General features: G+C 32.0%; 2 protein-coding genes across 5 annotated transcripts; one reads left to right on the top strand and one right to left on the bottom strand.

Moving 5' to 3' along the window:
- Positions 1–24: 24 nt before the first annotated feature.
- Positions 25–3,153, top strand: LOC130445695 (reticulon-4-interacting protein 1, mitochondrial-like). 3 transcript variants are annotated; one of them, XM_056781506.1, is made up of 8 exons: positions 25–313; positions 550–787; positions 845–990; positions 1,058–1,213; positions 1,269–1,558; positions 1,618–1,851; positions 1,912–2,101; positions 2,162–3,153. In XM_056781506.1, exons 1-8 carry the CDS (start codon positions 266–268, stop codon positions 2,360–2,362), a joined length of 1,503 nt encoding a protein of 500 aa, XP_056637484.1. In that variant the 5' UTR covers positions 25–265; the 3' UTR covers positions 2,363–3,153. The 3 variants fall into 3 exon arrangements, with proteins under 3 accessions (XP_056637484.1, XP_056637482.1, XP_056637485.1); XM_056781504.1 differs by having other exon boundaries at positions 51–313; positions 1,912–3,153; XM_056781507.1 differs by having other exon boundaries at positions 59–313; positions 538–787; positions 1,912–3,153.
- Positions 3,154–3,342: 189 nt separating this feature from the next.
- LOC130445694 (protein 4.1 homolog) lies at positions 3,343–20,674 on the bottom strand. Of its 2 annotated transcripts, XM_056781502.1 has the most exons (14): positions 20,256–20,674; positions 18,185–18,335; positions 17,805–17,952; positions 17,430–17,724; positions 17,250–17,365; positions 16,957–17,179; positions 16,618–16,790; positions 16,067–16,212; positions 15,129–15,308; positions 8,935–14,652; positions 8,098–8,319; positions 7,526–7,633; positions 6,600–6,809; positions 3,343–5,025 (listed from the first exon to the last, which is right to left on the bottom strand). In XM_056781502.1, exons 2-14 carry the CDS (start codon positions 18,320–18,322, stop codon positions 4,846–4,848), a joined length of 7,857 nt encoding a protein of 2,618 aa, XP_056637480.1. In that variant the 5' UTR covers positions 18,323–18,335; positions 20,256–20,674; the 3' UTR covers positions 3,343–4,845. The 2 variants fall into 2 exon arrangements, with proteins under 2 accessions (XP_056637480.1, XP_056637481.1); XM_056781503.1 differs by lacking the exon at positions 7,526–7,633 and having other exon boundaries at positions 20,256–20,575.
- Positions 20,675–21,085: the final 411 nt, after the last annotated feature.

Genomic DNA, 21,085 nt, shown 5'->3' on the forward strand with positions numbered 1-21,085 from the left:
CTTTTTTTAAATAAAATAAAGGTTGGATGTTCATTTGTCAAATATTAATTATCCTCTATGGAATAATAACCTAAATATAAATGAAATATTATAACCCCAAATATAGGAAATGAAATTATTTCAAATATTAAGATTTGTCGGTATATTTATACATGATTATTTATTTAAGGAACACTTATTTGGGTTAATGCATGAGCACACCGATAGTACAAATTTAATTGTGAACGTTATTGTTATGTAATTTTTAAAGTTTAAAGGACAAAAAATGGATGAAATTTTATTTAGAGGTTCACAGAGACTAGAAGCTATACAGGTAGAATAATTACTAGAGATATTCTCTAGTTATATTTGAGGATTTCATTCTATGATTATACTGTAAATATTCTTTTCAATTTTGACTAATATTGGAATCATATAAGAAACTTTGCATAAATTTCCTTTGAGTGACACTCAAACCAAGTTTTGTTGTTGTTTTCTGTTACTTCGAGGTTTATTGGAAAACCCCCCTTTGATTTACAAAAGTAAAATGATGAGTAGTTTTGTTTTTAGATCCAAAGTAGAGTTCTTACTACTAAAGCGAAAGAAATCTTTGAGACATACATAGCCCAAGGAAAATTGTATTTAATTGAAGCTTGGAATAATCCACACATTTCCCACATTAAAGTTGGTGTTACAGAAGGATCTATTAGATTAATTTCAGCTACTAATGAATTTAAAGAGAAAATAATTATGTTCATGAACCCTAAACAAATGTATCTAGCATTTTTAAATATCTTTGGAAAAAAATGTAAGTGTAGTAAGATTCTATGTTTATTTAGAACAACCATTATATTATATTTTGTAGGGACCTCTAGAGATATATATTTTGCTTGTGGAGGATTAATTATTGGGGGAGTTGTAGGATTGTCCATTGGTATAGTGTACCATAAACGAGAACCAATTCTAAGATATATGCAAGCCATCCATTGTACTAATTATTTGGGTGCAGAGGTTTGTATACGCATATGGAAAAACAAACACAAAAGAAATTACAATTATTACCAATCATATTTTCTAGTCAATCACCGTTGCAGAAGATGCGTTTGCTCCATACGAATGTATCAATAATAAAGTTCTAGTTAACGTCAAAGCAGCTTCAATTCAATTAATTGACATTAAAATATGCAAGGGATACGGGAGGAACTTGAGAAGGATTTTACAAAGAATGTATTCAGTAAGTGAACTTATGACGAGAACTGGACAAAAATGCAAATAATTTTACATTGTAGCAATCAAATTCAGACTTACCCATCATCCTTGGGAGAGACTGTACAGGAATAGTTACTGACATCGGTCCAAAAGTTACTAGATTAGAAGTAGGAGATGAAGTATGGTTGACTGTACCTTTTTGGATGCCGGGTACTTTGTGTCAGTCGGTATTAGTGGAAGAAAATAGAATCGGAAGAAAACCAAATAATGTTGGATTTGAAGGAGCTTGCAGTCTTCCTTATGCTGGTAGTTTAGCCCTGTCAGCATTAGTAGAAGCTCGTTTAGATTCAATGAATGCAGGAGGAAAAAAGTATGTTGTTTCATAAAGATCATAAATTTAATAGTTTTTATAATTTGAATATTTTATAGGGTTCTTGTGGAAGGTGGTTGCACACCTGTAGGATGTGTACTCGTCCAATTACTCAGCCAGTGGAAAGCATCAGTTACAGCAACTTGTTATAAAAGGGCACTGCCAGTAGTTAAAGCTCTAGGAGCTACAGACATAATTGTACTTTACGATATCTCCACTCCCACAGACAAATTTGTACCTGATAATAATCGTAAAGAACAGAACAAGGCATTTATTGAACAGTTAGAAAATAGGTGAAAGTTTTTTATTTGCAACTTTTTTTTTCATTCGTCATTTGTGATATTCTATTGTAGGGACGAACGTTTTGACATAATATTCAGAACTGGTGCAGAATGCGAATGTACAGAAGAGGAACTCGGCGCGTTTCTTAAGACTGAAGGTGCCTTTGTATCTACTCTACCTCCTCCCATAGATTCAGATTCCTACGGAATATTTAGAAGATTTTTACTTTATTTATATATCAATATAAAATATAAATTGCAGGTGAGTGATATTTTTAAAATACATCTTGTATTTTTTGCATTTTCATCTCATTTTTTTCAGAATATTCTCAGTTTACCTATAAACACTTACGATGAAACGCATTTGTGTAACATTACTTTAGATAGATTATCCGAATTGGTTGAGGACGGTTACATACAAACGGTCGTAGATAAAATCTATCAACCACAAGATATAGAAATAGCCGTAAATCACATACAGAATCCTAATTCTATAGGCAGTACGATCATAACGTTTAGGTAACAATTAAAAAAAAATGATTTTAGATGTTTGTAGATCCTATTTTACAAAGAAAATGTCCCGAAAAATTAAACCTACCCCTTTCCCGATCTCTTCCATGTGAAATTTTATTGGAAATTTAGTTGCCGAATAAATTAACTATTTCAAAAGGTATTAAATATATACAAGGTGCGATTGAAAGAAATGAAACGATTTATTCTATTTAAAATAAAGTAAATCTGTAATATCAAATTAAAATTAATTTCAAAGACTCTCATCTGTTCTGTCGAGGGCTTTTCAATTTCGGGAGTGCTATAAAAATGTCTCCCTTGTAGTACGTGTTTTATTTCCTGGATGATCTAAAAATTGATGTCACAGTTATTCCTTTTGGAAATGTTTTTGAAGTGGAATGACTCACTTCTATTTTTAAACCACTCATGAACAGTTTTAAAATTTTGATATTTCATGAGAGTCTGGCATATTTTTTTTATCAATTTATGTATTTTTTTATCACACCTCACAACAAATTTGAACTCAGTCGTTCTTACTCTTCTCTTCTTCACCAATATTTTCACTTTTTCTACTTTTTGTAATTATTAAACGTATTTATTTAATAGATAATGTTAAAACAAATACTGAGTGTTTCATTAATAGTGTGAAATATTACAATTGTTGAATAATTGTGAATACAAAATATTAACATAAATAATTAAAATGTGGCTCCTTACTGAATTTTATTTAAAATTTAAAAATTTATTTATATGGTGCTATTTTGTTGTTTACTGTACACGACAATAAAGTTTTATGAAATGATATTTTACTTGTTTAATATTTTCCAAAATCATCCCACAAACGATTAATTTGGAGATTATGCTGACCACAATATATTGAAAGAATGTTAACAAACAGATTAATCTTCATTATTCACACACACTGTGTATATATGTGAACAAATCCAGTTTTTGATGGAATGGACGTGGCAAGAAGTACAAGGAACGTGTGATTTATTCAAACATCTTTATTCAAATAAAATTAAAAAATAAAACAAATGTGATTTATGTATGAACAACTATAGCTAAAAAATGATGAAGCAAAACACTATCATAAGAAAAAAATGCTATTCATAATCAAAGAAAATACAATATGATATAAAAGTAAATAAGTGCATCTACTTTGAATAATAATAATAATACCACAAAGACATTTATTTATATAAGTATATAAAAAAAATAATAATAATATAAACTTAAAAGTATATTTTTTTCCAATATCAGCAATGAAAATATCAATAATTTTGACAATAAAAAAAGGACCACCTCGTCCATTAAAAATGATTTAATTGGACAATTAAATAAATCAAAAACCACATCGACACATCAATCTGAATGGACAATTAGTCTCGAGGCAATAAAAAATGTCATGGTTAATAAACGTTTTCAAACATTTACAGCTCAACAAAGTTCCTTTAAAAAAAAAGTATGATCCAGGCCGGTATTTGCGATTTGCAAAAATTACAAAATGTTATAAACCATCCGAACAATGTTCTTTAAATCGGTTTCTTTGGTAGGATGAACGTTTTGATAGCTGAGTTATCATCAACAGAGGTATCCCGAATTTATCAGTTTCTGAAGATGATTTAATAATACCAAAGATAGTTTTTGAAATTGTAAAATCCGGCCTGAAATCGATTCAAAAAAGAAAACGAAATACAAAATATCAGACTTAATTTTGTCGCACTTGTCATTAGCTATGAAATTGTGAAACAAAAGAGGTCCCTTATCATTCTAGTCCTAGCTGAAAAATATAGCTACCGCAAGTTTTTTTATAAATAAAAATTTTTTCAAATATTAACATCTTATTGATAAACACTTTATTATCAATAATATTATGGAATGTGGTTAGACATAGAAATTTTTTAAGCATATATTTATACATATATATATATATTATTTTTTTTATTAGTTGAACACATTTTGTTGTTACTGTTTTGAGATTCGTAAAATTTGTTTAAGCACCTTACATATTTTGCCGTAGTATGCACGTATTTTTTTTGTTTAAATTGATCAGCAAAGCATCTCTTAGCGGTGCGAGTGTCTTTAATGACTCGATATCTATTTTTAAATAAAACACACATTTAATATTAGAATTAAATAAGTTAATAATATAAATTAAAAAGAAAAGTGTTTGACACGAATAAAAACAAAAATCTTATCTATTATACCTGCCCAAATCGAAATATACACAATAATTAAAAGAGCAACTTGTATGATAAAAAAAGAGCTCAAATGTTAAAAGAAGCAGATGCTCTACAAATAGATCAGTTTTCGGATATAATATTTTACCGGTTTGACCATCATAAATGTTCTCAATCCGAAAAATGTTCTATTACAATTTTATTACATTTAGTTGTGCTAATCATTTGGGAATAAAAAATATTTAATAAAAAGTGTACACTATATATATATTATAATAATAATAATAATATAAAAAATATTGCTACACACGCATTACTGTGTAGTTTGTTGTTGAATCTCGATTTTCTCCACCGTCATATCGGGATTCATAGCTGTCGCTTCTTGTATAGCTTCCGCTAAAGCCTTATCGTGATCGATTGGATCGCCATCAGATTGAATCGTTATCTTTTGTTCTACTCTAGTCTCGACCACTCCATCTCTTTCGGTTTTATACTAAAAAAAAAGAAAATAATGTAAATTCAACATTCAATTTGGACAATTTTCATTTCTATCATTATTAGCATTTAACTAAAACCAATCCATTAAGAAAAAATAGAGAATAAAACTTATGAATAGTTAATGAATGAATAATATATTTATATATATATATATATATATATATATATATATATATATATATATATATATATATATATATATATACATTATTATGGTATGATAATGTGTAATGTTTATTTTTATAAATTTTTTTTTTTAAATAAAATCAGATTTTAATTTGGGCGCCATTAATAATTATTTGAATTTCTTTATTTTATTATGTTATTATTATTTTTTTGTTATTCTCAGGGTATTATATTGTGAGGTCAAATTAAAAAATTTTATTGCGATAAATTGTTATGGTTATAAGGTCAGATGATAATAGTCTTAAGACCGGGTCTGTTCTTTATAATGAATAAAATATTCAAAATATACAATTTCTTAACTAGCTATTACAATTATTTTATTTTACAAACATTCATTCATTCATTCATACTCGTAATTACATTCATAAAACTAAATTATATGGAAATGTGAACTCAAATATTATATACTAAAAGAAATACTTAAGCTTAATAGGACAGTACCTTAAGTGTTTGTTATGTTGTATTTTTTTTTTAAATTGGAAATTGTTACGGCCTTGCAGAATAAACGGATACTCCGCTGTAGTTCCACTCCTGTTCTTTTCCTTTTCACAACTTCTTTATCTTGGAAATTGTCCCTTTGTGAGTATTCTCACTTATTTCACTTTATTTACTTTATTTAATTGTTTTCACTAATTTCTTATTACTACACTTATACAATTATTAATTATCAATCCTTTGAATATTTTATGCCTTTTTTATCAAGATTTTAATATTTTAAATTTCAATTAAAATTATTTTTACTCTTTTCTTATCTTGCCAAAAAAAATTTCTTTTTTTCCCATTGTTGATTCTTTTCTTATTTGTTTTTTTTTTAACCAATGATATTTATTTTAAAAGTTAGTTACTAAATTGTCATTTCTAAATTTTTAAATTATTGTGACTTTATTCAAATAATATTATTCTATAATTTCTTTGTTGTATTTATTTAATTCCTATGTTATTAATTTTATTATTGCAGTTGTCAAAATTTTTATATTTTATCATTTATAACCTTAAAATTTATGTTGGTATGTCACACAAATTTTTGAAGTTGGTGCTCCTGTTTTTATCTGTCAATTTATGGATTAAATTCTTTGATTATACAGGATTTGTCAAAATTAAATAATTATTTAGAATATAGTGTTGGCCAAAACTTAATATAAAGAATGTTATTTATTTTATTGTGATAAACTGCTCTAAGTTGGATATATTCATACCATAACAATATATATATATATATATATATATATATATATATATATATATATATATATATATATATATATTAATAGAAGAAAAAATAACTCAAAATTGCTTCTTCATTTGATTCAATTTCGTAAAAAGGGGGAACATTATATCAAAATATATAATTTTTTCTTTATTAAAAATACATGTTGTACTCACGGTTATTGTTTCCACAGTTCTAGTTTTGGAACTGATTGTTTGCGAACTTATTATTTCACCCGTAGCGCTGTAGGTTCCATCTTCAGAAGTCAAATTAACTTTGCGTGCTTCCGTTGCCACCACGGGTACGTTGGTCGTTGAATGAATAATTGTGGGATCTCCCCGATAAACGATACTTTCAGTTTGTACTATACCTTCAGGTATGTTATCCTAAAAATTCGGTTTTTTAATAATAATTACAAAAAATCATTGTACATTGTTTTTTTTTAATTACACCCTATAAGTATGATTCATTTAGAGTGATGTGATATATTCAAAAAATAATGTAATTTAATGATTAATAAATGGGGTGGATTTTTATAAAGCGATTTATAAGTGTAAAGTATTTTATAGAAAAAATTAATATAACGAATTTGACATAATATTAACGGCGAATATCATACATATAGGGTTAAACAAGTATATCAAATAATGTTTTTATATGTACACGAAGAAATGTGACTGAATTAATTAAAATTATGAATGCAATTGCAAAACATTAATGGAAAATGATACTGAAAGGTGATTTGATTGATTAATATTTGAATTTATTGATTACTACAATTAAGTATGAATAATAAATTCTGAAACATAGAAATATCAAATTTTATAACAAGATTTGAATGCTAACGACTAAACTATTATACTAATACTCTAATTCAAGCCAGGATATGCCAGAAAAAAAATCATGCTGCTTTCCAAACGAAAATAAAAAATCACGCAAAACATGCTTACTTACACTTTTTACAATTGTTAAAATTTATAAGAAACTTCTGATATCGTTGTAAACGCCATTAGATGATTATTTTTTTAATTAGAAAGGGATTTTTTTTCTCAAAAACATCAGAAGTTTATTGATATCGTTAGGTATGACGTATATACTCTACCTTGTATATGGGACTGTTGTAATAGGGATGATTCGGATCATCTGGTGGATCGATGGGTGTGCCTGAGTCACCTGAACTAGTCGAACTAACGCTGTCTCGTCTGCCCAGCTATATGATGTACGTATAAGCCATGCAATTTGTTAGAAAATGAACGAAATAAGAGAAAAAGTTTCGGTTAAATCGATTGTAGACGTTGCCTAGTGTTTATGAATGTACTAACAGCTATAAATAATTGTTATTAATAAAGTTTCGATTGATTCCCTAATGGAAATTTAAATAGATTAGATTATTTCCACAAATTATAATTACACATCAGAAAATGAAAATAAAAAACTACCTATAAAATGGTATGAAAGCTGCTCTTCGTATTCTCAATTAACTGTTTCCGGGTATTAAAGGAAACGTAGAATTTTGTGCGAAGAAGAAAATTTATCGAAATAATGTCAACATCAATTGAATTCAAATTTCAGCAACGTATCAACGAAATTTTAAATCTCAAATCCAAATAAAAAGTTATTGAATTTTCTTTCTTTCCTCAATCAAAAATAAAAAAAAATAAAAAAAATATTAACCTGATCTCCACTAACAACCGTACTGGTAGTTTTGACTTCTTGTGTGACGGTTCTTTGTTCTTGTCGCGTCGCACTCGATGTCATGGAATGTGCCACGGTTTTTTCTTCTAGTTGTTGGGTACGAGCGTTCGTACCCAAATCTTCGTGGGTGGTTGCCGTTCTGGTTGTGACAGCTCGAGCTGTCACGAATGGCGATTTACCATCGTCACCAGGAACGTCCGCCTTAATTTCGATCGAAAAATAAAAATAAATAAAACAAAATAGGGAAACAAAAAAGGAACATAAAAAAAATTAAACGAAACAAATTAAATAATAATAGCGTGAGTTTATGTTAAAGCCTCTGGACCTTTTGTATGCATATCGAAGTCTACTATAACAAAGAAAATATAAATTTTTTGTTATCAATATTTTAAAAATATATAGGGTGTTTTGATAATTGGCACCAAAAAAATTGAACTTATTTTAATTTTGACAACTATATATCCTCATTAATTTTGGAATAAAGGCTTTGTGGTGACAAAGAAAATTTAAAACAAAAAGCAACTAAAATCTTGACCATTCAAAGAAAAAATAAAGGAAAATATAACAATTAACAATGATAATATTAACAACTGAAAAAGAAAAAAAAATAAATTTAAGTACAAGCTGAAATTATTTAGTAACAGAATTTGTGTTAATTTTTTTTATTTTGTACGTTTGCAGTTAAAATTAAACTAGTCCGAAAAAAAAGGCTCCAACTTGTAAAAAGGACCATTTGAGACAAAAAAAAAAAGAAAAAAAAAACAAATTCTGTTACAAATTAAATCGCGAAATTATCCTTTCGTACGAAGTACTGACCTTATTAACTTGTGTCGAATAAGTGACTTCTCCAGTTCTTCCGTCTTCGACTTTTTCTTCGACGTTATGCGTAAGGCCGTCCTTATCTTTGGTGACGGTCTGTTTGGTCGTCGTTTTCACTATAACCGGAGTGCTCGGTCCTCCTTTTCTAGCGCCTTTCGGTATTTTCAAATTGGCGATATCTTCCAAATTATCCGCCGCGTATTCGTTCAAATCGTCGTCGCTACTATCATCTCCCGAAGAACCGTCGTCGTCGCCGCCGGTTCGATCGTAAGTTTTTACTTTGACTTTCGTATCTTTGAGATCTTTGAAATGAGTCGGATCTATTTGGGCGTAATTTAAAATAAGTTGCCCCGTAACGGGATCCCTTTTAGCCGTTTTGGGATCGATATCGCCGGTTCGTGGATCGATGTGACCCCATTCCGTATGTATTTTACCGGTAACGGGATCGATTTCGCCGGTAAGGGTTAAGACTTGCGTTACTTTGGTGGTGGCGCTCTTAACTAGAGGATCGTCGGGATCTACTTGAACGATTTTTCCCGTTTTCGGATCGACCATGCTATAAATGTATACAGTTTGAGTCGAAACGTTTATAATTCTTCCGGTCTTTTCGTCGAATTGACAATCTTTCGGATCGATTTCTTTAACTTTACCTTGGGGATCGTTTTGCGCTATAAGGTAGATTCTAACTATGACGAATTTTCCGGTTTTCGGATCGATTTTTCCGTATTTCGTATAAATTTGTCCGTTTTTCGGATCGATTTCCGAAGCCGAATATAATGGTTCGCCGGTCGTATCATCGATTCGAGACGTTTTAGTGAAAACTTGATTAGTTTCCGAATCGATTTTTACGTTATTCGGATCTATTTTATTTATTTTGGCGATAGTACCGGATTTCGGATCGGAATGACCGTACACCGAAACTATATAACCGGTAACGGGATCTACGTGACCGGTAACGTAGACTTCTTCTTTCGTAACGGGATCGTCGTAATCGTAAATCCATACTTGATTACTCTTCGGATCGATTCGGACTTTTTTGTCGTCTTTTCTAACGATTTCTCCCTTTTCGTCGATTTTCGGATCGTTAATAAGTACGGCGACTATACGACCATAATTCTGATCCGGTTTTCCGGTTTTAGGATTGACGTAACCCCTAAACGAAATATGCCCGGTGGAATGATCTATCGCGCCTTGTTTAACTTCCGAACGTCCTGTTTTCGGATCGGTATAAGTTAAAGTAGCTTTTACCGGATCGATCTGACCGTATTTGGAATCGATTTTATGAGTTACGGGATTGTAAAGTCCGTTCGATATATCCGGTACGAGATTTTTCGTATCGGCGACGGTGTTCTTTTTGGGATCTAATTTTCCGGCGAACGTTACTATTTGAACTTCGGGTTCGATTTCGGATCCTAATTTGATAATTTGACACAGATCCGGATTAACGGTATCGCTTTTGGGATCTTTTACTCCGGATAAAACGATTACGTTACCTTCTTCGTCTACTTGAATCGGTCTAATAATTTGAGTTTTACCGCTTTTTGGATCCGACGAAATGATTTGTAATTTTTTAATATTAATCGTACCGTATTTGGTTACGATATCTCCGGTAGCCGATATTTTTTGAGCTTTAGAATTATCCATGTGGCCGTTGTTTACATCGATTTTTCCGGTAAGCGGATCCTTTTTCGCCGTTACTGTAGTAATTTCTATAATCGGATCGTTGTGACCGGCTATACTGATTATTTGTCCCAAGGAATTATCGATTTTTCCCGTTTTCGGATCGCCGACGCCGCTCGAAACGATAATTTGACCTTGTACTTCGTTAACATGCGCCGATTTAGCGTCGACTTTACCGGATTTGGGATCGTTGATGATTATTTTACCGTTTTTAGGATCGATTAGTCCATATTTGGATTCGATAAGACCGGTATCGGGATTGAGCAAGGCGGTCGTTTGTTCGATTTGTCCTTTATCGTTATCGATCTTACCAGTTTTCGGATCTATTTTAGTTGTAATAACGGTGATCCTTATAATCTTTTTCTTCGGAACGGGGGCCAAATTCGGTTCTTGCGCTTGTTTTAAACCGACTATCGAAAATATTTGTCCCATATCGGGATCCGTTTTGCCGGTATTCGGATCGGTTACCGGACCGCCGTTTACGATTATTTGACTCGTAATCGGATCTACTTTTCCTTCGACGATTCGACTATTTCCGGATGAATCTTTTGTTATTAACGAACCTGTCGTCGGATCCAATTGACCGTATTTAGTTTCGACGAGACCGGTTTTAGGATCCAAGATTCCGGTTATGTGTTCGACGTTACCGTTTTCGGTATCGACGCCACCCGTTCTCGGATCTTTCTTTCCGGTGATTACCATAATTTTGACTATCCTGTGTTTGGCTATGGGGTGAAGAATACCCTTAGTTACGATTTCTTTAACGGGAGAAGCGGGGGACGCTTCGATTTGTCGATAATAATCTTTTTCGGAAGGTTGTTGAGACGTTACAGAATCTACGATCGGTTCGGTTATTTGAACCGACATCAATCTACCAAAATCTTTTTCCATTTTTCCGGTTTTGGGATTGTTGAAACCGCCTTTGAATAATAATTCGCCGGTATTAGATTCGACGTTACCCTGTCTAATTTCGTATTTGCCTGTTTTCGGATCGATAATAGTTAGAGTTTCCGATATTGGATCTAGATGTCCGTATTTAGTGTAAATTTTGTTTTTGTCGGGATCGTAAAGTCCCGGCGTTGTATCACATTCGGAATTTTTCAAATCGATACTATTTTTCTTGATATCGATTTTACCAACGTAAGTTTTTATTTGAATTTCCGGATCGACCTCGGGACCGACTTGAATGACGTGTACTTTGTTGTTATTACCGTCGGCAGTAGAAGGAACGATGATATTATCGTCTTTATCTATTCGAATGGGACGTTCTTGTACCATACCCAATTTGGGATCCCTCCAAGTTATTCTCATCGATTTCAAATTGACGGTACCCAATTTGGTAAGGATTTCCCCGGTTTGCGGTATAATTTTTCCGTTGGATATTTCGGTGCGACCGTTTTTCAAATCGATTATCTCACCGGTTTTCGGATCTCTCGTCGCGGTGATTGTAGTTATTATTACGGCCGGATGTTGCGGATCGACGACGTTGATCACTCGAGATAAACCCCGATCGATTTTACCAGTTTTACTATCTACGACGTTATCGTCTATATAAATTTGTCCGGTATTTTCGTCGACTTTAATAGGTGTAACTACGGATTTTCCGGATTTTTCCTTGGAAACGAATTTCTTATTTTGCATATCGATTTTTCCGTATTTGGATTCGATTATGCCGCTGATCGGATCCGCCGTGGCGGTCAATTTTTCCACCGTTCCTTTATCTGTATCGATTTTACCGGTAGCGGCGTCTTTTCTTCCAGTTATAATCAAAATTTTGACGATTCTCTTTTTAGGTATCGGATGAGTGGCGAGTAGATTTTTAACGGGAGTCGCCTCTTTCGGTTCGTACGAAGCGATATGAATTATTTGGCCCTGCGTTTGATCCTTTTTACCAGTTCTCGGATCTATAATCGGCCCGTTCACGAATAGCAAATGTCCGGTGATCGGATCTGTTTGTCCTTGAACGATTTCCTGTTTACCGGTGGCCGGATCCAAAATGGTGATTGTGGCTTTTTTTGGATCGATCAAACCGTATTTTGATTCGATTTGTCCGTTCGGCGTTAAAATTCCCGCCGATTGATCCACGTGACCACGTTCAACATCCAATTGATTTGTTTTCGGATCTTTTTTGGCGGTTACCGTTAAAATTTTGATAACTTTATTTCGTCCTTTATTAGTAGTCGGTATCGGTGCTTTGACCGGAGTTATTGGCGCGCTTCTTTTATCCGGTTTATAAGGCGCGGTACTAACGGAAGGATCCACTTTAGGTTCGCTAAGTTCGAATTTTATTACTCTGCCGTAGTCTTTATCGATTTTTCCCGTTTTCGGGTTGACTAAACCTTTAAAAAGTATATCGCCGGAAGGTTCTCTGTGTCCTTGCCTAATTTCGGTTTTTCCGGTTTTCGGATCGATAAACGACAAAGTTTCGTGTATGACGTTAACGATACCGTATTTGGTGTAAACTTTGTTGCCTTCTTGATCGTATAAACCGATCGATTTATCCGGCGCCGAAACGAATTTCGGATCTAGTCCTTTTTTATCGAGTTTACCACCTTGCGACGTAACCACTATATCCGGTTCGATTTCAGATTCGATTTGAAGGATCTGACTCAAGGTATCGTCTCTAATGCCGGTTCTCGGATCTACAACTCCGTTTAATATAATTACGTTATCGTTGACGTCGAATTGTACGGGATGTTCTTCGACTTTACCGGTCTTCGGTTCGCGACTTATAATCTTTTTATCTTTAACGTTAACGGATCCGTATTTCGTAACGATAAGATCGTGTTTTGGATCGATTTTGCCGTTGGTGGTTTCTTTGTGCGCTTTTGCGGGATCCAATTGTCCCGTTTTGGGATCCCGCGGTGCCGTTAATGCCGTTACCGGTACGACGGAATCGCCTTGTTCGGATATTTTGATCAATTGTCCCAAACTGTTATCGATTTTGTTCGATTTCGGATCGATGACGCCTTGCCTGACTACGAAATGGCCCAAATTACTATCGATTTCCACGGGGTATTGTTCGATTTTACCGCTTTTCGGATCCTTGCTAGTGATAGTACTATTAAAGGGATCGATTATTCCGTATTTGGAATCGATTCTACCGGTAGCTGGTTCTAATATGGCGTCCAAAGTTTCCGTGTGACCTTTTTCTGCTTCGACGCGTCCCGTTTTAGGATCTTTCTTCGCCGTAGTCACCGTAATTTTTATTAATCTCTTATTCGGCGGCGCGGTAAGTTTATCGGTAGTACCTCTTGTTTTCGGTTCGTAAATGGTTATAATTTGACCTAAATTCGAACTCTTCTTACCGGTTTTTGGATCTATAACCGAGCCCGAAGTTATTACAATTTGTTTCGTGATTGGGTCTATGTGTCCTTGTACTACTTCCTTTTGACCGTTTGCAGGATCGGTTATAATAATGGTACCGTTAGATGGATCGATTAAACCGTATTTGCAATCGATCAATCCGGTATCGACGTTTTGTTCGCCCACCGTTTTATCGACCGTCGCCGTGGTAACGTCAATGTAACCGGTTTTGGGATCCCTAGTACCCGTAACGACGTACAAAGTAACCGGTTTCGTTTTTTTGGGTGTCGCGACCGAACCCAATTTGGGTGCTTTTTGCGTCGAAGGCGGAGCTTGGTGAGAATATTGCTCGCCTTCGATAAAAGCGGCGCTATCCGCTTTGGGATCTTTAAAAAGTTCTTTTTTAAGTTTGCCCACGTCTCCGGGAGCGTAATTGAATGCGGTCGCTGTCGCTCTTTTGGTAGGGGAATGAGGCGTTTCGTTCGAACCCGTAGGACTCGAAGGGGAACCCGGTTTTTCGTAACTGAAACCTTGCGCGAAAGGTTTTTTCGGCGTTACTTGATCTTCCGTAGTTTCGTAATCGTATTCTCTAGTATATCCCGGCAATTGCGGCGAACCGACAGGAGGACCGCCACTTTTTTCTTTATCGGGAGTAGCTGCGATTTTTTCTTTCTCTTTTTTCTCTTTCGGAGATTTTTCTTTTTTGGAACCAAACAGAAAACCGGGACTCTAATACCATACGAAAAAAAAATACATGCACATTAATAATAACACATGCAAAAAATTAAATAAGGAATATTCCATTTGAACAATTGGAATTTAAAAAAAAAATTTACAAATCATAAACAATATTTAAACTTGTACATTTTATAAAATACAGAATTACCATGCTTTCTACTAAAATAATAATAATGAAAAGGTTATTTTAAAAAAACCCTTGGTATGTATGTTTCGACTTTTTGATATCCTAAGTATATAAATGTTTCACATCTTTATAAGTATTCCAATATTATAGCGAATGAAATTTTTTCAAATATAATAACTACTAACATAAATATTTCTAGTATAAAAAAAAAGTACAAAGATTATTTTTAACTAAGTATACAATTAAATAACAATACTTAATAAACTTTCAATAATCAATTTAAATGTTTTACAACCCCGGATTTTAATAAATCTAAATCTCTTACAACAAATTTCCGTACCTTTCCTTTGTCCTTTTTGTCTCGAGGTGATTTATCGCTTTCATTGCTGGTATTCAATTGGGAATCGTCTCCGTTTTGTTGTGGAGCATTCAAATCTCTATTTTCTTTGTCTTTATCATTCTTTTTGCCGAACAAACCGCCGGCGGGTAGTACGGCGACACCGCCCACGGGCTTCCCTTTCTAATCGAAAAATAATATCAAACACACAAATGTAGCTAAGCGAAAAGTATTTTAAAATATCTATTATACGCTACACAGAAGCTCAAGTACTAAATTACTCAAAAACAAACGTTTTTCAAAAAAAGCTTTCGAAGTAATCCAACAGTTATAAACTTGATTCGAATTCTAAACAAAACAAGTTAAGTTCTTATATTTTATTTCCTCGAGGTTACGAGTAAACCAAATTTATTCCAATCAAGTTTAACCACAATACCATTAACCAAAAAAACAGAAGGTTTTGTAAGCGTACGTTTAGGAAGCTAACAAAGCCAATAAACTACGCGAAAAAATTAAAATGTATGCCGCAGTTAAAAACAAAAATGTTCAGCGTAAAAGTGAAGAGACCTTTTCATTTTTCGCTGCCTCATATTCTCCTTCTAAAGAACTAGCCGAACTTCCAGATTTTACAGATCCCGAACTTCTGTTCCTAGCAAGCTAAGTGCAAATTGTTAAGGGGAAAATAGATAACAAATTGTCTATTCATTAAATCAAAAATAATCCAATATCCGGATGGGTTTTCAATTAAAACAGAACCGGATCCGAATTATTTTTAAATCGTGAATAATCTCGATAAAATTATTCACGCCTTACGAGGGTTGTACTATCGTTTTTTGTTATTGATACAAATAAATTTATTAAAAATAGGATTAATTAAATTGAAATAAACAAAAAGTGCAACTTTTGTGTAAAGTACTCTCAACATATAAAAATATCTGTACCTTTTCTTTTTCTTTTTTCTCTTTAGGTGACTTAACGGTCGCCGGTGTTTGATTGTCTATATCCGGTATGTATTCGGGTGGATGAGACATAGTGTGTCGTTTATTTGATTCATTAAAATCGTCTTCGGGTCGTAATCCACCTAATGCTGAATTAAAAACACAAATCCACACATTAATTAACTAATCTCTCAAGATAATCGAGAAAAATAACTTTTTTTAATGAATTATTAAAATTTTCCTATAATTTTCAGTCTGAAATTTGAGAAGAAGCCTTACGTGAAAATTCAAAGAAATCCTATTTATATTCAATCAATTATAAGCTGCTTTCCTTCCATACAGTTGCAACTTCTTGACTTGTTTGATTTCATAAAATTGCACTAATGTTGTCTTTTTTTTTGATCATTATTACTTTCTCAATAAATTTAATTTCAGAAATTTTAATACATAAATAAAATAATGATTATCAATAAAGTTTTTGATATAATTTTCTGGATATTATGGTGAAAAGTTTAACAAAAAAAAAATAGACAAAAGGACATTTTACTACTTACGATCCATGCTGCGAGAAGTCAATCGTTTTCCAGTTAAAGAGCGTTCGAATTGTGGCGCCGGACGATCTATTGGAGTTTTTCGGGTCTCATAATGAGTCCGACCGGAATATCTGAATTTCGAGCCTAATTTCGGAAACAGAGACGGTTTTTGATTAGTTTCTGGTGACATCAACCTAAAAAGGAATATTATATATTTGTTTTGATTTCTTAGAACGTGAAATTTAGTACGTATTTTACCATTAAAATCAAAAAATTGATCTAGTTGTTCAAATCAAAAGACATCTACGAAATAATTGATTGAGATCCGCTTCAAATAATAGTAGAAATTAAAATTGTTACCTGAAAAATGTATGATGTTCCACGCAAGTTTTCCAAAGTTTTTTAGCTGCTCTATGATTGGCCAATTTGAAACCTATCGTCGATTCGAATTGCTCGAAATCACCCGGACGTATCTTGATGTAGAAATTGTGGCGTTTGTAACTGATTTTTATAATTTTCGGCCAAGCGAACCGATTTATACGGAGCCTGTCTCTATAGACCAACAATCCAGAAGCGCAGACACCTGTAATATACCCATTTAGTAAATACTCACTAAAATTTAAAAATATAATCAATAAAAACCGGAAACTTACCCAACATAATGTCAACACCTTCCGAATCTTTGGCAGGATGTAAATCAACTCCGTACATGGCTAATTTCTTAGCATTCTCTAAATAATGTAATTCAGCTTCAGCTGGAGTTTGACCTCTATAATCAAAAAATTATTTACTCATATTCAAAGAAAAATTAAACAAAAGGATAATATACTCACTTGTGAGTCCTGTGCAACTCCATAACTTTTTGTTCCAAGTCCTGATTTTGATTTGGTGCAAATTTGAATTCGCTCAAATAATTCTTACCCATATTTTCGGGATCGTAATCCCCCAATTCGGATTGGACGAGGTATGATCCCAACAGCGCGTGGGTGACAAATGAACACGGTAAACGATTATTTAAAATATCATTTCTGATTTGAAGACACAAATGGTAACGGGTAATGTCCTCTTGTAATTGCGCCGGATCCGGTGGATAAAATTTAACTTCAAAACTGAACATCCATGGTTCAACTAGAAATTATAAAATTGTAGTTGAATAAAAGCTTCAATAATTGGAAATTAAAAAAAAATATGAGGAAAGGAATGGTTACCTCTCATAAATTTGCTTATTCTTTTTTCCAAATCAAGCCAATTTCTAGGATCATGTCTGTCTGAATAAACCAATCCAAAATAATCTTTTTCTATTAAATTGATAGATTCACATACTTTATCCAGTAACTCTTTTCCTTTTGCTTTCCTCTGAAAATAAAATTTTTATTCAACTGTACATGATAATAGCTAGAAGGATGAAACTCCAGTAGGCCTAATACTAGAAGCCTTCCCAACATACATAAAAATGCTTCAGAGATGAAACTTGTGGAAGTAAAGAAAAACTTTTCAACTGTAATTAGTGTGATATAAAAAAATATTGCCACTAACTATTAAGTTCAATAAAATAAAAATGTTTCTTCTTATATAACTTATCACTTACATCAATAACTATGGGCAAAATGGAACCATCAAGCATTGTAACTTGCGCTGTTGTGCTTCCACTACTACGGGTAATAGTGGAAGACTTTTTTGTAGAGAGAGTATCATTATCAACTGCCATTTTTTTATCCTCAGGCATCGTAGCCTTTTAACTGTAAAAAATATTTAAATTTGAAATTTTATATATTAACCATAAAATATAGTTATGTCTAATAATAGTTAGAGCTCCATTGAAACTTCTTATATAATATAGTTAAAATAAAACTGAATTAAATGCTCATCCTAAAAATGAACATGACTAATCCAATGTTCTGTTACAATGATTATAAAAGGTCATAGGATCTCATTAGAAACGTGAATTATATAAATCAACAATGATTGTACATGTTTTGATCTAAATAATCTGATATTTTACAATAAAAATTTAAATTTTTATATGTTTTTATTATTTCTTAAATAAGCCCTTTGAAAATTAATGAGCTCAAATTTCTCCTTGACATTAATATGTGATTTTAAAGACAATTATCTCATTTAGAATTTGCTTTACACCAATTCTAAACTGTGATGTTGTAAACAAATTACTGTTACACTATTATTATTCCTCGTCCTCGTATATTTTATGTCAGATTCATAAAGTGGACTAATAATGATATAGACAAACACACTTTCAAATTTATTACACTCTTTTTCAAGCATATAAGTTGTCAAACTAACCCCACGATACACAATTGTTTTTGGTTTTAATTTAATTTGCCATATTCACATTTATTCTAATATTCCTGCTTTTACTACTACCCGTCACCAAATCTCAACTTTATTATCCAATTTAACATGCTAAAGCTGCAAATAGAATTACCTTAGTTAAAGTGATATTGGTTCAATTTAATATTTACCGGCTCTATTGTTTTCTCCCATCTTTTGAAACCAAATTTCATAACATTTAAAATTGAATTACATCATCGAAAAACATACGAATTTTATTATAAACTATGATAATTTTTAATGTCATCGTCTCCCAATTACTCACCAAGACTACAGGAATTTATAAATATGTAATTTGAAGATAACTTTCAACAATTAGTAACAAATTAATTCATATCTATATTTAGATATAAGTATAATGTTTATTTAATGTTCTTTTACATTCTTTTGCACACAAGGTGTCTCATCAATAATGAAATTTAGGTGTCTTTAATCACTGGCAAATTAATTCACATAAATTATTCCCATCAAATATTTAAATAAATCTCGGTGTACTGCATGCAGATAATGCAAGTGTTTTTGTGAAAAGTGGAAAATAACACACTAGGAATTAACTACCTGGGAGGCTAAAAACACGATAATTTGTTTTTTGTCCACTAATAATCACACTATTTCCTATGAAAGAGAATCAAATCTCAGTAAAATTAATAACAAAATTACTTTAAATAGTTTTCTATATTTTATATGACCCATATATTGAAATGACAATAATCAAGTGCCAACACCCATTTACAAGCATTTAAAATCAATGTTATATATTAAAACTAAATAAACGGAATTCCAACTTAGATTATTTAAAAAAATTAATGAGTTAAAGGCCTCACCAGATTTCCTCCTCGGTAAGAATAGAGCGTTTAAAAGGGCATTTGCTTCATTGACAAGTAACTTGAATCACCATGTATAAAAAGCTTTACTATGACCTACTTGTAATCAAAACTAACTGGTATTGAAGAAAAAAAAGAAAACTGTCTATTTCTTACAATAACACTAAATCTATTTGGATAGTTAGTGAGAAAATGGAAAGTGACTTCTAACTACATTGTAGATTACCTACCTCTAAATTAATTAACGGGATTGAATGGTTAGTGAATAATTTTCGAGAAACTTGTACTTTTCCAACGTAATCTACTTACAAAGAATCACTAAATTCCGAATCAGCAGATTATTTAAGATAAATGCAAACAACAATTATCTTTCGATGAAAAATATTGTAGACTAACAACTAATTGTTTTGTTTTGATTTAAAGGTTATATATTTTCGTTAATTCTTCTAGTTTTTATTATCCGTATGATATCAATGGAATGCTTACCTATCAAAAAGAGATGTTATCCATAAATTTATCGTTATTTTATTATGGAAACGGCACACACATTCACAGCGAACTGGGATGGGCCACAAACCATAAACAACAAACGAACAAACGTTCAACGAAGTTAAAACTGACTCTCAACAACACTGAATACCCAATCGTTACTACATGAATGTATTTTTAAAAAATAATGAAGATTTAAAAATGTAATATTTAATAATAATTGCGTGCATAATCTCTATTAGAAAAATAATAATCACGTTTTTATTGCAAAAATTGCTTTTACATTACGATCTACTTTTCGATCGCATACTCAAGGCGTAGGAATATATTTTATTAGAGGATAAAAAGCAGAAAAATTACGTCATGTATATATATAAAGAAATGATGGTGTCACACCCATGAATATGGTTTTTATTATGTTGTATTCTTTTTCTAGATTATAATATACCTATGTTTATATTAATATGATATCCCTAGTAATTAACAGTCGGAATTTCAAAACAAACAAAAGAAAAACGTGCTTTTATGTTATAATTCCGCAAAGTCTAAATGAATTACAGGGCGATTCATCTGAAATATTAAATAGCGATTTGTTATAGTAATGATATAATACGCAAAATATAAATGATACTGCTAAATTACCAGCTATTCAAAATTTTTATACGAAAAGATTAAATTAACAGATACAAACAATAAATATTTAAAGAAACACTGTATTTTCCTTTGTATTTAATAACATTGTTAACGAGCAAAATAATTAAAGGGAGATTAATGATAAAGTAAACAAAAGATACATAATTAACCGCCAAACACCTGAAATAGCAAAT

Source organism: Diorhabda sublineata, chromosome 6 (genome assembly GCF_026230105.1).
Source record: "Diorhabda sublineata isolate icDioSubl1.1 chromosome 6, icDioSubl1.1, whole genome shotgun sequence".
Lineage (NCBI taxonomy): Eukaryota > Metazoa > Arthropoda > Insecta > Coleoptera > Chrysomelidae > Diorhabda > Diorhabda sublineata.